The sequence below is a fragment of the Zootoca vivipara genome, chromosome 2 (genome assembly GCF_963506605.1).
Source record: "Zootoca vivipara chromosome 2, rZooViv1.1, whole genome shotgun sequence".
In the NCBI taxonomy this organism is placed as follows: domain Eukaryota; kingdom Metazoa; phylum Chordata; class Lepidosauria; order Squamata; family Lacertidae; genus Zootoca; species Zootoca vivipara.
In genome coordinates, this window is record NC_083277.1 from 43,051,329 (window position 1) to 43,067,848 (window position 16,520).

Below are 16,520 nucleotides of genomic sequence, written 5' to 3' on the forward strand. Positions count from 1 at the left end.
CTGCAGCTGTCCCCAGAGTCATAGTGTGCTTCTGGGTGGTATTCATTAGCTGGATGATAATAAAATTTTAAGATAACAAATTTTAAGGTCATATTGTGAAGTCCCTGACAGTTTTGCTGGTCCATAATGTGTCAAGTATTTTTTTTTGTCTCTCATTGTATACAAGTACAATACAGTACATGTGAAACATCTATTTGAATAATAGCATGCTGTTGTTCACCACACCCTCTGTTAATGAGACTGACAGGCCATCGATTTTCAGGTGATTATTAAATAGCTTCCTTTATGTGCTTATGGAGTTGATTGATCATAGTGAGCTGTTGCTGCCCTTAATTGTATGAGTTAAATTTTCAAACATAATTATTCTGACTGCAGTTTTTATAAATTGTTGTCTTATTTATGTTCTATTTGGAAGCCACTTGGGGTTCCATGGGCTGAAAAGCCAGTTAAAGGTTAAATCTAAAGACACAAATAAATGAAATTTTCACTTGTTTTTACTTGAGTTCCTAAGAGCGAAAGTGGCTAGCTACTTTTTTCAAATTCCTGATGTTTCTGGGTAAACTTCTTTTTAGAGGCAAGTTTCCTGATAACTTAACATGGAAACTTTATTGCAGCACTCATATTGTACAATGGTTAAGTTTTTGTCATAAAGACATTAGTCATAGATTCTTAAGCTTAGATTTCAGAATAGTATGAAAATACAGTATATCTCTTCTTAGAAATCATAGATAAAGCCATTCAAGAAATTAAAATGCTGCTAATGGTTGCTTAGCATTAGATTTTCTGTCTTTAAAAGAAACAGTGTTTACTAATTCTGTGGCTTTACTGCTTTAAATGTCGTGCTGACAACAAGAAAAAGAAAGTCTTAGATTACTTACTGTCATAGAGTATTCAGTTACAAAAATAGTCAGAAAAATTCCTCCAATCTCTACATGGCTCTACATGAAAGTGAGCCATATGTCAGTAGTTAGTAAAGTGAAACTTGTTAGTTAATTCATTAAGATTTGGTACTAAACTGAAGATTAAAGCAATTTCTAAAACATTGATCCATAGCAACAAATGACTGCATGAGTCCTTTTCACGATGAATAAGTGATTTATTTATTTTCAAAATGTATGTATTTCCTTTTTAGAAAACATTCAATGTGTCTTAAAACAAGTGCTTATTCTTGGCATTCCAAAACCGAATAATCTTTCCTATTTGCATGCTGTTAGTGTTGCAGAAGTATTGATTTTTCCTGCCTTTCTGTAGTGAACACTTGAAAACTGTGTTTATGTAATCCAGGGGTTCTACCTGGCAGACTCTGAGCTAGGTCACACCTAAGGAGGCTGGCAGTTGGAACCCTAAACATTTTTTCTCCAACACCTGCCATAAAGCTCTGACTTTACTTCCTTCTGACTTCTTCTCCAAGTTCAGTATTACCGTAGTATGAGCTAGCACTGTCCTTTGGACAGTGTTCTCGAAGCTACGAACATTAGTTTGACCAAACTGCGGGAGGCAGTGCAAGACAGGAGTGCCTGGCGTGCTATGGTCCATGGGGTCACGAAGAGTCGGACACGACTAAACAACTAAACAAAGCATGTCCTAGTGTTGACTTCTTGGCTCCAACTCGGCTAAATGTAAAACCTATACTTAGACTGGTTCTGTTTGCTATGAGTAATATACCTTAAGTTTCTTTTATCCCTTCAACCAGCAATCTTACCATACTATTTCTTACTGCACACTACAGCAATAGGTAGTTACCAAACTCCAACAGGTTATGGACTTAGTGCCAGTTTTTCTGTTGGTACAGAAAGTTTTTAAATGAAAAATAATGGTTCAAGCAGGCATTAATGAGGGTGCTCTATATTCCAACACACATGAATATACATGAATACCTCCTTGTATTCCAGGAGGTTCATGGCAGAGGGGAGGCTATACTGCCACTGTATGAATTGGATCAACAGCCTATTGTTGGGGTGACCAGCTATTATATTATATGTAGAGCAAACATTATATAAAAATAACTTTATATTAAGTGTTTATTATTTCAGTGTGTGTGAATAAATCACATGTTTTTGTAAGTTTTTGCATAATTCCTGCCTGATAAATACTGCTCATTACAGAGCCACTAAATTTTCTTATCAAAGATCAACAAGGGTAGTAATGTCTTGCTGCATAAGAGTTACTCTTCTTACCAGTTATCTTAACAGGAGATGAGAAAGAGATATCTAATTATTTTAAAGAGTGGGGCTTTAGTTACAGGAATTAAAATGAGACATTGGAAAAGGAAGTCTAGGTTATCATTATCACTGGTTTAAAGCTACTGATGAAAGAGGATTTATACACAACACTCAGAGAGGAAATGCAAACCTCTGTCATAAAGACAGTTGAGTTTCCTGTGATGTAGACTGAATTATAGAATGGTAAATAAAGCAGAGGACTCTTCCGTTCCACTCTTTCACCAAGCTAATCACAGGGTAAATGATATTACCTGTCCTCCAGTCATGTAAGTTCACTCACCTATACATCTCTCGTCATAAAAGACTCTTGAATATTCCATAGGACTTACCAAATGTGTTTTGGCATGAGATTTCAGGGACCAGAGCCCACTTTATCAGATGCATGGAGTGTTATCCTCAGTTGGCAGGTGTTGAAACTGTACAGTATTGTTCTTTAAGGGGAATGGTTTGGCAGTCACACAGGGAAAGGTCTAAGAGGATATCTTTTTTATGTATGTTCCACTGAATATTATGAAAAGTGAAAGCAAGTGGGTTTTCTACTCCTTCCCTTTCTCTATAGCCTATAGAAATAGAATTCTGTTTGCTGTAAGCAAAGTTTGTGAGGCAAGAACTGTGTTAAAGAAGCCAAGTTTCCAAGAACCATTACTCCTGTTAAGAAAACCTTGCCTCTTGCAAGAGCAGCTGTATGTACATATGGGTAGAAAAAACCAACAAATGGTAAAAAGTGGGGTCAAAGGGCCATAAAATAAGTATTCAGTATGAGAGCTGATGTATATATGTAAACTAGCACTGAAATAATAAGCACTGCCTGAAAGCAAGCTAGTTATTTTTATGTATCCTTCTGCACAGATGTGCACTGGAATATTTGTGCACATCTGTGTGTTTCTCTATTCAACAAAGTGCAAAACAACAACAGCAGAATATCCCAATTCTTAGTCTTGTGATATTTTGAGGCCCTTACTCTGTTCTATGGGAGCAACAAAGCTAACAGGAGACTTTGTTCCCTACTGCCATGGCAAGCTTGCCAACATGAACAAAAAGCAACTGAGGCCTCCTAAAGCATAAAGACAAGACAATAGTTTGGCACCAGATTCCTGGCACAATGTGATGAATAAAATTATACACTGAAAATAAACATATGTTCAGCTACAATGCCACATTTGTTGAAAGTAACATAATGTTTGGATGTAGATGCCAAAGTCCACCTCGAACAGAAAAGCTGACATGAAGTCATCCTCAGTTTCACAGTGGAACTGAATACATCAAAATACAACCACTGAATTGACAGGCCGGAGCAATGTGCTATGTATATAATCTGCTCCAATCCCTGCTTCTGCTCATTCTTTTTTAACTGTCTATTTTCACAGGTTATAATTATCCACAGTTACATAGTTAGCTAAATTGGTGTCTTTGGTATAAAGTTTGGTAGTTGTAGAACACAAGCTCAACGGACCTCACACCTGTGGTTCTCATTCAGCTATTTGAGATCCAATGGAAATTGGATATAAAACTATCTGGAATAAATTAACATTCTTATCATTTGCAAGGCTACTTAAAGAACTATTAATGTGTCCTTCCCTGCAATAGGTAGCAAAATGAAGCCTATTAAAAAGAGTTTTCTGAAATGTGCCACAGCAGTTGACGTGATCTCCTATTACACAACTTGATGCCAGTTTTCTTTGTAGAATTGTAAGCAGGCTGAACCTTGGTGCAACATTTAAAAATGTCCTGCCTTTTACTATTAATGTCTTACTCAGGTTTCTGCTTTGAAATTAAAATCACAGATGCCAAAAGGGAAATTTGATTACTTGATACAATAGCCTAGGATTAGTGGTTGTTTCAAAAATAGACTAATCTCATGGGTTTACTTACCTGCCACAGCAATCTAATAAGTAGGCTGTGATTTTCCATTTGGAAAACATCTTTTCTACCAATATTTCACTTGGTAGGGCAGAGTTATAATTCTCCTTTTAATGACAAATGAAGTAAAGAAAAAATGGAATTAATATTCTAAAATTCATATTAGCATATTTTAGTAGACAACAGTGATATTGATTGTGAATGGATAAGATGCCACACATAAATATATGTGTGTGTTTTCATTCTGTGACCTGTTCATTTTTTGCCATTTTGAAATGACCAATTAAAATATGATTTGCATTAAATGTGCCTAATCTTTTAGTGAAAAGGTATAGTTGTATAAGATGCCCAGTGTGAGAATATCTGCTTACCTGGGGCTCCGGTAGGGTGCCACTTCCCACACTCTGTGGCTGGTCCTGGGAGGCAACCATCTCCCAATGCAACTATGGGAGGAGATGGTGCCACCCACCTCCAACCACACTGGAGCCTGCATTTTGAGCAGGCCTTGCCCACAAAGCCAGTCAGGGCAGGGGCATGTTTTTGTCTAATCTTTTAGCAAAAAGGTATGCCCAGTGTGTAAGTTGGTATGCCATTAAATTATCATGTTTGGTATATTAAAATGTTAATTTGTCCAATCAATAATTACAGGTTGAATTTAATTTTTAATTTTTTTAGTTAGAGCAGCGGTTCTCAACCTTATTTCTCTGGGCTATGCTTTCGGTAGCTCTTTCCAGGTCCTCCAGAGATGTGGGGAAAGAATTACACGGACTTTGTGTTATTGAGGTTGGAGGACACATATGTGGAAGTGTATGCATGTAAGAGACGCAGGGCAATGTGGTTACAAAAGTGAGAAGAGTGGATTAGTGAATAGCTTCCACCAATCTTCAAACACAGCAGGATGGGAGGCATACCCTGACCCCCACCCTGTGATGTCATTGCAGGTTTGCCCTTTGTTTTGCATACATACTTTATTATTATTTTTAAACCCCAAACTCAACTTTTCTAGTCCTATATGTGAAATGGTATATTTTAAGGACAGGCAACAGTTAACATTTTCATGAAAGAGAGAGCTTTCTAGTCTATACTATCGTCTGCATATCTTTTCTATTGGGAAATATTTAAGTTGCCAGTTGTGACAGCTTGATAAGTCGTATACAAATGTGCCTGTGCCTGGAGTTGTCTCTTTGAAAGAAACAAACCTCAAAGAAGCTGTGTTTATCAGTGAGGATTTAAGTTCTTTTTTAAAAAAAAACGACCACTTCTGTATAGCCTTTAAAAAGTATTCAGGGCTAAATGTCTTTGATGTAGAATGTTTGTTTCTGGTGCTAGAGTTTCAGATTATGCTAGAGATACCCTGTGTTAGCTATCTTCGCACAGTACAAAGTTGGCCTTCCCCATTTATGTGTAGGTATGTTTGGGATTGTTGTGTTGGTGACCTTGTGTGAGTTGATTTCATGGCCAGTCCTGACAGCAGTGCTTCAGTTAGCAGTAGCCAAATGCTCTGCTGGCTGGTTGGCATTCACTCAAAGAGGGTAAGGTGCCAGGAGGCCACCACTATGCATTTATTCAGCGTTTGTTGAAAAAACAAAAGTTGTTACATGGTCACCCTAAAACTTCAGGTGTCTAGACTGCTGGTGGTTTCCAACTTGCATATGATACTGTGGCCATGTAAACACTTGAAAAATGTTTTAGTGTATTATAATGTTATAAGTTGAAAAGTAAACATGTAATAAGTATTTTGTTTGTTGGTCTTCTGCTAAGATATGAGCCCTTTTTCTTTCTTTTTTAATAGAAGAAACGCAAGCAGAGCGCCCAGAGCGAAGATGTAATCAGTGTCTGCAGCTTTGACTCAAGTGTGAGTAATTGTTTTCTGAAATGTAATGTGCCCAGTGTGTTTTGCTAGAGTGGGAATAGCATTGACCATTTGGGTGCCAAACTGTTTGTTCCTGTCATAAAAATACCTTCTGCTCTGCATGTTGAAATATTGCTGACAAACTTAAAACTTTCTATTTTTGAAGCCTGTGTAATTCAAGGAAACAAGTTTTATGTCCAGGAAGATAGTGCAAGTGGAATAGAACATTGTTGCATGAACTCCTGCTGATAAATTAATATTACAGCTTAAATTTCTGCTTGCAATATTAAGCCATGCAGAAATATATTCTTGTGCTTGATTTGATTGCTGCGACTTTACTTGATTATGAGTTATACTGGTGTTGTAAAATGCACTTGGAAACTAATTCCTTCCTAATACCTTTCTTGAATCCCTAATGAAGACTTATATTAAAAGTGGCACCTGTAATAATATGGACTGATTTGGACATAATACATCCAGTGGTCATGTTCATGTTAAACACCAAGCTGCATTGCCAGCTGAAAATACAATTGTTTGCACATGTATTTGTTGAACATAAAGTGTCTTTTTATTTGATTTTGTTTCAATTGTTGTTAATTGGTTGCTGGTGTGTGTGTGTTGGTTTTTACATGCCTTGTGATTTGATTTCAGTGAAATTGCTCTTAATGTTTTAAGTTTATTTCACTATTACCCTACTCAAGGATTGTGTGTTGATGAAGGACAGATTAACAATGTTCTCAAATGTATAAACAATAAACTTAACCATGGTTAAGAATGACATATATGAGCTGGAATAAACCTGCATGAGCCTTGGATGTGCACACTCTGCCTTCCCTTCCTCTACCCAGATGGGATGAGGACCTCAGCAGTATTTACTTTCAGGTGTCTTTTAAATATCGCTGGGCATAGCATCCAAACTCAGAAGAGGCAGACTGGGATAGTGAGGGATTTGGAAACCATGTCTTACGATGAATACTTGAAAAGCTGGGCGTGTTTAGCCTGGAGAAGAGTAAAGGAAGACATGGTAGCAATCTTCAAATACCTGAAGAGCTGTCAGACAGAAGATGGAGCAGACTTGTTCCTTATTTCTCGAGAGGGCAGGACCAGAGCCTGTGGGTGGAAATTACAGTGAAGCAGATTTCAGCTGAATGTTAGGATAAATATTCTGAATGTAAAATCTGTTCAGCAGTGGAACATAATGGCTTTGGGTGAGGGGTGGCCTCTCTTTCACTGGAAACATTTACTTGACAAACCACCTATCAGGAATGCATTTTGCCAGGAGCAGGAGGTGGACTGGATCACCACCAAGATGCCTTCCAACTCTTATCATTACACTTAATGCAATAAGGGTGCTTCCAAAGCAGTATTACTGCTCTTTAAAAAATGTGCCTTCCTTCCTCTGATAACTATCTGCTTTGGTTGAAAATTGAACATGTGCTTTCCAGCAGCAAGATGCAGGTTTTCTGTTCCGGCAGAATCTATAAACCTTTGTGGCCTTTTAGTCTTCTTCCTGCTGTGTGTGCCTGTTTTAATTGAAGCCAACTTCAGGTTAATGGAGACTCTAAGCAAAGTGTCCTTGGGATGGGTCTGCTCCTTTTGTCAGTGGTCCTTGGTCAGCTCACCTAACTGCAATAGCAGCACTCAGAGCAATGCTGGGTGACTATGCCTTTCAGTTTTCCCAAGTGATGGTAGGTCTGGTGGCATTTTGAGAAATTACAGCTACTGCTCAGAGTGCCAAGCCAGAACAAAATCAAATTTAAGAAAAGCCCAGATCAGACCATGCTGGTTAGGGCTGATGGTACTGTAGTCCAAAATATATGGAGGGCACCAAACTGGGGAAGGCTGCTAAAAAGGATCATAATGTTCTATATTAAGTCTTTGTATATGTATGTATGTATGTAATTTATTTTGTAATTAAAAAACAAACTTCTGTATTAGTGCAACAATCATGTGTGATGCATTTAGAGACTTTAGTATGGTTCCTTTGAAACAGCTTTTTGAATACTTAAGATTTAATTTAACTGTTTTAAACTTATCATTAAACACATTCATTAGTAAGTGTATGCCCATCTTTTATATAACATGTATGCAACAAATTTATAAGCCACACTTTGCAGCATCATAAATGTGTGTTCTCTTTCTGTAATGCACACTTCCCAGATGTCACTGAATACATGACCGAGAGATGAGGACACTTCAGTTTAATCCTTTCATAAACATAATGCCATTTTAATAACAGAAACTCAGCTGCCCTATTTCCAGTAACACTGCTGTGTCCGGCATAGTGAGATTAATGATGGGCTAATTAAAGAACTGAGAAATTGATCATTGATGCTTGTTGCATTTTCTCCTCCATACCTATCTCTTCATGTTCGGCACATATGCTAGAAAAACTTGTATGTGCACATGTGTGTGGAAAGGGTTGTCAATTGTCATTTGCTTGAACAATTTTAGTTTTTTGTTGTTAGCATCTGTTTGATGCTGATAACAACACTTCCCTGCCAGCTCTCTACAGTGGTCTGTACCGCTCAGAACATAATTCCTAGATGGCAAGTGGATGTGTAGTTCATAGCGACTGCTTTCAATTAAACAGTTAACTGAAATGTGTTTGAATTGTTTTGTATTATAATGGCTACATAGACCTTAAAACATGGTAGGTCAGTGGTAACATTTACTGGTTGTTTCTGTGCAGCTAAATTGGGAAGGAACCAGCACATGTGAGGGAAGTGGAGGAGGGCATGTATGAGCATAAAGCCTGTCTACACAGCACTGGTGGGACCAGAAGACAAGTATTATAACTCTGCAAAATGTGATGTTTTGGTTCCACTATCCTGTTCAGCTAAAATTATTTGGTTCCACGTTCTTCAATGGAACTAAATTTTCTTAATTCTGCAATCCTAACCTCACTTATTAAGTAAGTTCCATGGACCTCAGTTGGGCTTACTTCTGAGTAGACATGTTTAGGATTGCAGCCTACTTAGGTTATAGATCTGAGGCATAGGCTGGTACAACTATCTAGCTAAATAAATAAATAAACTAAGCATTCTGAGGCATTTTGTTGACGGGGTATGAAAATCCATAAATAACAATTAATGAACCATTTTGCATTTTATTTAAGACTAAATAAAGGGTGGACAGATACAGATTAGTTATTAGTATCTACCTTCTTACTTTAGTTTTTATATATCATTGGCTAGCAGTTAAGCTAGAATTGCTTGCATAACATTTGTCTGAATAGTTTATCTTTCATTTCATTCTTCATAAAGTTCTGTGTGTGGTTTAACATCTTGTAGGCTAGAGCCACAAACATTAAGATTCTTGGTTTGCATTGCAGCCATTCTATCAAAGGGAAGATAAACTGAAATTTTGACTACATCAGTCTGGTAAAGAAAGATTTTGTTTTTAAAATATGGCATTAATTCCGTAACATCTTTACAGCTTTATTCATACAGTGAATAGCACCATATTGCACCCATTTCCAGTTAGTATATATATCTGTCCACACTTCATGTCCATGTATAAAAATAGTATTGCACCATACAATACATCTTAGCTGTGCCAGACTGCCTACCTTTTTCATAATAGTCTGTCATGAAGGGATAGTTTCCTGTCCATCTTTCACAGGATGTGCTGAAGCTTTTCTTATGTTTCTGCTGGTTCAGAACAATAGAGATACTTGGCATAAAGACATCAATGGTTTTGTGCAGAATGCCCTTTTTTAAAAAAAATACAATTGATCGGAATTGTGGTCTTTAGCTCATTTGGCAAGTTTTATTTGAGACCTTGAGATATGCACTTGAATTGAAACTGTCAGAAATCACCTTGGGAAATATGATGCTGTCCCGTTAAAACAAGTATTAAGAATAAAACTCAGGTGCTATAAAACAGGCAAAGTGTACCTCCTCAGCAGTAGCCCACCTTTATCTTCAGAAAGGTAACCATTTTATACCAGGTGATAATCAGATTTTTCAAGCTAAAGTGTCGTCACAGCTACTTTTAGGGATCCCTAAATTATCCCTAAATAAGCATATAATAGTGATTTAGGTAAGATACACTCAAGTTTCTTGAGATGTATCCTGGGGCTCCCAAGTTCAATCAAGTATCAGACAATGTGTGCAGAACTAGGTATACACACATGGCCTTTTGAACCTTTTCCTCTCAGCTTTTGTTAAGGGCAGATATTTAAATATCCCCAGAAATGATAGACATTGCAGGTATTCTTTGAATGTGCCGGACACTGTAGAACATATTCTTGTTAGGTATCATTTGTCACAAAACAGGAAAAGGGTGCAGATAACTTTAAGGACGTTTTCTATGAGTTCTGGGTGTGGTTTTCCAGGCTAATTAGGCACAACTGCTTATGTGTATAAAGAGAAGAAGTTACAGTTTGCAACTGCCTGCAGAAAGAGAACACCCACACGCTTTGTGTTTGTATAGTCGTGATAAAACTTGTTTGAGTATTTTACATCAGTCTCATGGTTCTGTCGTTTGCCGCCATGGAAAATTCACCTCCAATAATTCTTTTCTACTGTCCATTCTACAACCAGCTACACAAACACGTCCTATCCCCTTCTTTGGGTAGTCTAACATCACGGCACAATGAAAGTATCAGATTCTCTCAGTCTGACACTAACCTGGAAGTAACTGCAAGGGTGGCTGAGTTTTAGTCAATAGTATCTCATAGAGTGGTGAATTCACTGGGAAGAAATCCCAGCGAAAATCCTCGTTATATTATTTTACATTTGCTGTTTATTTGTATATATTTTAAAGGTGTATATATGGATGTTTTCTGAGGTTTTCTTATGGCTTATACTTGTAATGCCTAATAAAGGTTTGGCGAAGTAAGAATAAAACTCTGTATACTTACACATACTACAGACAATGGCAATATTGTCTATAATAGCTATATTGTCTATAATATTTTATAGAGGTACTATTGAAACTGTTCTCTGTAATTCCATTACTGTCTGGTATGGTACAGCCTCTAAGCTGGATAAGAAGAGGCTCCAACGAGCAGTAAGAACTGCAGAGAGGGTAATTGGTGTTAGTTTGCCTCCAATAGAGATACTTTATGTCGCTCGAGTCAGGAAGAGAGCAGAGAGAATTGCTGTAGACCCTTCGCATCCTGGTCATCACTTGTTTAATTTACTCCCATCCGGACGTCGGTACAGAACTCTAAATACAAAAACGTCTAGGCACAGGAATAGCTTTTTTCCTTGTGCCATCAAACTGTTGAATCTGTAGTTGTGGGCGGAACGGAGGCCAGTTGGTGATATGGGGTCTTTTCGCTGTGCTGTTGTATTGTGAGGGGAATAGTGGTTGTATGAGGTACAGTACATTTTTTCTTTACATTGCAATATAGTCTAGGAAAAATTCCAAGTATGGTTGATACTGTACTTGGCCAATAAATTATTCTATTCTATTCTATATAGAATCATCTAGACCCTGAATGAAACCAAAATAGAACAAAAATGAAATAAGTTTTTTTGTTTCGTTTTTAAACATTTGACATGAGGTAGATGGTTAGGTAGATAAAGAATTAGATCATGGGTAGGCAAACTAAGGCCCAGGGGCCGGACCTGGCCCAATCGCCGTCTAAATCCAGCCCGCGGACGGTCCAGAAATCAGTGTGTTTTTCCATGAGTAGAATGTGTCCTTTTATTTAAAATGCATCTCTGGGTTATTTGTGGGGCATAGGAATTTGTTCATTTTTTTATTCCTTCAAAATATAGTCCAGCCCCCCACAAGGTCTGAGGGGCAGTGGACCGGCCCCCTGCTGAAAAAGTTTGCTGACCCCTGAATTAGATGATGAAGAAGAACCTAGGCAGTATAGAAGACTGGTTAATTTATCTAGTACTGTGATTCTTAATCTTGACCTCCTTTAAACTACAAACTGAAATTATCTACATTATTTTTTTTAGAAGATTAGCTGCTGAAGCAACTACTGACTTCTGAAGTGGTTACTGTGATTTTTATTACCTCTGTCAACTTACCTCTGTCAATTTATAGCCGCCTAGAGTAGCTGAGGAAACCCAGTCAGATGGGCAGGGTATAAATATTATTGTTATTGTTATTGTTATTATTATTATTATTATTATTATTATTATTATTATTTATAACCACTCCTATACCAACATAAGAAAAACCTGAAGTATCAGAACAATTATCCATTTTGTCCATTTTATTTTCATAGTGACCCATCAGATGCCAGATAGGAGGACCATATAGCTCTCTCCCTTTGTTTCTCTGCAGCAGCTGATATTATTGGTATTTTCCCTCTTCACTTACTGAATTTTTGTTTCTTCTGCTTTGTGATGCTACCCTTTTGCTGTGCAAATGAAAGGAAGCCTCCAAAAAGTGACTGCTCAGTTTAGTTTTCAAAATTAAAACAAACTCTACTCATTTCTGTTGTATCTTCTCTTCTGAAAATTGGACTGTTCAGCCGTATTAAATGCATTTATTGTACACATTACTTAAAGGCACTGTAGAATCCACAGTGATTATACAGCATATGTCCAGGAATGATTTTTCTGTTAGACAGGTTAGGCAGGCAGATGTTTTGCTCTTTCCTGATGACCAGTGATTTTCTGATGCACAGGCTCTTAACATTTACAAGATGGTATCTGTCTTCAGTGACTGTGTAATGTCGTAGTCTGCTGAAAAACTCTATGCTACGCATATATTTATGGCGCCACAAGATTTAGGATTGGAACATAAATGACTATTATGTTGTAGCAGACTGTGCAGTCAACGCTTTTAAGGTTTTATAATGATCTGGTAAGGTGATGTTAGTCTAATTAGAAGTTTTATTAGTTTTCTTATGAATTCTGAATATGTAATCATTCTAGTTCACATGCATTTTGCACATGGTATGGTTCAGAGTTTGTATTCTCCATGGATTTTGATAGCTTTAACAACTGAATTTGAACTTGGTGTGTGTGAAAGTCAATATTGCTAAAAATAACTGAACTAATTAAGCGTAATGAAAACTTGAGTGTCAAGTTATGGCAATCTTATATTAGAAAGATCAGAAGGGATTAGCTTCTTCACCAATTATGGACTTGAGATAATTAAAAATATTGTTGCAGCTTTTTTTAGTTTGATTTAAATTTAATACTGTTACACCTTAGTAGTAGAGAGGACTTAAACCTTGGTTAATATATATATTCTATTCATGAATTATGTATGTGTCACTATAATAAAGTCAATATATCTAATCTGTTTGTAATTATTCTATGGACAATCCGCCTCAACGTTATTAACAGCAGTTTTTCTTTTATAAGACAACTGATATGCTTTTAATTTTGAATTTAAATTATTCAAAGAGATAGTAATGTGATTGTGTGTTAGCTTTTGGGACTTTAATGGCAGATTTGGTGACTAAAATGGGAAAAAGGTAAACATCTCAAAAGCTTTTTTGATGGCAACTAGTTTCACAAAAATAATATTGTCTAAAGTTTACAGAAATTTAACTGTTTAAGAAAAGCAGCTAAGTTTTTATTTTGGTATGAGCTTTCGTGTGCATGCACACTTCTTCAGATACTGAAGGAATTTTGTTTTGACTCAGACCAACACGGCTACCTACCTGTAAACAGAAAAGCAGAGTAAGGGATTAAAAATCTGATGTTTAATCTCTGAAGCATTTTTCATAGTACATGATTTTGTGATATCCTTCATCCAGTGGTCTACTTCGGATATGGTTCACATGACATGGTAAGGCCAAACTATGACTTAACCAGGACCATATGAAGGTGCTCCTCTCTGGGAGCCTGAACCTGCTTTTGCATATCTTTTTTGGCTGTCATGTTAAGCTATGCCATGCTTCAGTTTAGCATAGGAGTGGGGAATTGGATCTGGAAAATCCATGCCCAGTTTAGCGGATCAGCACAAATTTCAAACTCCATGTCAAACTCAGTAGCTGGTTCCAGCAACCTTGCAGCCATCAGCTGTTAGCATGCCTTACTTGCTACAACCAGGAACACACTTTCAGGCTTCCAACTATGCATTGGCACTTGTATCTTCACCTGCATGGGGCAAATGGTTGCGGTTTGGCAAAAGCTATGGCCCAATTTGAGACCCACAAAGTGTATAATTAGGCTTGTGAGGCAGAGGTACCCCATGCATGGCTTAGTGTGACATCTGAACCCAGGCTTGTGGTTAAACTGAGATTAATGAGAGAGCTTAACCATGATTCTGGGTTCAGACAACCCGATGAACTAAATTTTGGCTTTGCCAAGTATACCTGAAGGAGCGTCTCCTCCCCCATCATTCTGCCCGGACACTGAGGTCCAGCGCCGAGGGCCTTCTGGTGGCTCCCTCACTGCGGGAAGCAAAGCTACAGGGAACCAGGCAGAGGGCCTTCTCAGTAGTGGCACCTGCCCTGTGGAACACCCTCCCATCAGATGTCAAAGAGATAAATACCATAACTACCTGTCATTTAGAAGACATCTGAAGGCAGCCCTGTTCAGGGAACAGGTAGGTAGCCGTGTTGGTCTGGGTCGAAGTAAAATAAAAAAATTCCTTCAGTAGCACCTTAAAGACCAACTAAGTTTTTATTTTGGTATGAGCTTTCGTTGGTCTTTAAGGTGCTACTGAAGGAATTTTTTTATTTTACTGTTCAGGGAAGTTTTTAATGTGTGACATTATTTAAATTTTTTGTTAGAAGCCGCCCAGAGTAGCTGGGGAAACCCAGCCAGATGGGCGGGGTACAAATAATATATTATTATTATTATTATTATTATTATTATTATTATTATTATTATTATTTGCTCCACACTGAGCTATGGCTGTGAACTCCTCTCCTGGGACCCACAGGTTGCATAGTCCCAGCAAGCCATATTTTGGCTTACCATTTCATGCAAACTAGTGGTGTCATGTTGCTGGAAATCATTGTAGAGTGACTGTTTCATCGAGAGAGTAAACAGGGAGAAGCTAAAATGAAATATGTTCTGGAGTTGAGGTTTTGATTATTTTAAAGTTGTCAATTATTTTATTTTAAAGTTGTCAAGCTCTAAATAATGTTGGCTCCAGATATCCCCTTTTCTACAAACTCTTACCTGTGTTAAAATCAGCTGAGGGGGCCCTCTTGATCAGGCATCCCCAAACTGCGGCCCTCCAGATGTTTTGGCCTACAACTCCCATGATCCCTAGCTAACAGGACCAGTGGTTGGGGAAGATGGGAATTGTAGTCCAAAACATCTGGAGGGCCAAAGTTTGGGGATGCCTGCTCTTGATAGTCCCACCTCATATTTTCAGGGCCCTCCATGGCCTTGTAGCAGTAATCTATTTTTGTTGTGGAGGTGGGAGGTGATTAACAAAATCTATCCTTCTGGCAAACTGGGAATATCCCCTCACTCACCCAAGTTTAGGATATTCCACCATTCTTCAGCAGAGTTTCTTTTTCTTTGAGAAAAATAAATGGCTCACGTAAATGTAAACAAGCTTTAATAATAAACTGAGAAAACTGTACCAAAATAACATAATGTCTGAGAGAAGATAAATACAATACAGCAACATCATGAATGAGGAGAGTCTGAGGCAAGAGGCAAGAAGAGGCAGTTGGTCCCTTTTAACTGACATTCTTAACTGAACATACACTGAAGGGAGGGGTTGATTCTGGAGCAGAACACACAAGCCTCACCCCCCAGATACCAAGCACTCTGCTGTTCAGATTAGGCCCCAGTGTTGTTCTTACAGTTTTAACTGTTTTTAATACTGATTTTCAAATTGGTGCAACCTGCCCTAGGACCTGATGGCAAAGGGCAGGTAATAAATTTCATCATCAACAAATCAGAAGTGCAGCTGTTCCGCACAGGCAGTCTGTTTAGTCTCTTAATTTGCAGAGCAGTGACTGTGTTTTTGCTCTGTTATAAGAGTACAACTAAGGGTCTATCGTAATTGTGTTGAGGCTCAGTTGTCTTTATGCAGTAAGGAAGGTATATGTAACTGGTGCAGATCTGCATTATGGTACTCACTGAATTTGATGGACACATCTACTGACATGTCCCAAACAGGCCTGGATCAGAGCCACTGTGTTTTGAGTGGTACAGTCTGCAAAGCAATTCTACTAAGTTGATCAAAACATCTTGGTAATTGCCTGCATCATGTCTAAAGACATCCTGCCAGGAACTTCCTCAGCTGATCTGGATAGTTTGGGAAATGATGTACTATATAGATTTTATTCCTGATGAAGGGATGAAAGCTAAAAAACATACTGTCCGCAGTGATGCGGTCTACACTATTTCATTGTTTTCTTAGTCTTTATAGTTTACTAAAACACCAGATGCTATTGAACTCCTGCTGACACAGACTATTAGAGATGATGCCCTGTGTGTTAATGGACTGCAGCTCTCACTTGTAGGTAGGAAGTGTAGCACAGTAATAATATTAAGATATTTCCCAGTGTTCTTAGTCCAAGCGAAAGGGGTCAGGGTAAGGCCAACGTATCATTAATTTCATAGCAGGGATGTTGCCTCTTGGGTTACTGAGTGGTGTTTAGCTACACATTTTACTTTGAATGATTGCTTAGAGATTTTTCTGTAACAAAACGATTGACTACTTGACTACAGAAGAGGAAATTTTGAGAA

The 16,520-nt window shown here is 37.9% G+C and overlaps 1 protein-coding gene across 8 annotated transcripts in view; it reads left to right on the forward strand.

Moving 5' to 3' along the window:
• ARHGEF3 (Rho guanine nucleotide exchange factor 3) overlaps window positions 1-16,520 on the forward strand; it is a 113,394-nt gene that overhangs the window by 43,288 nt on the left and 53,586 nt on the right. For all 8 annotated transcript variants that reach the window (XM_035106362.2, XM_035106361.2, XM_035106363.2 and 5 more), the window contains one exon: window positions 5,875-5,937. In XM_035106362.2, the coding sequence (XP_034962253.2) occupies window positions 5,875-5,937 (63 nt within the window). The remainder of the gene's footprint in view (window positions 1-5,874; window positions 5,938-16,520) is intronic.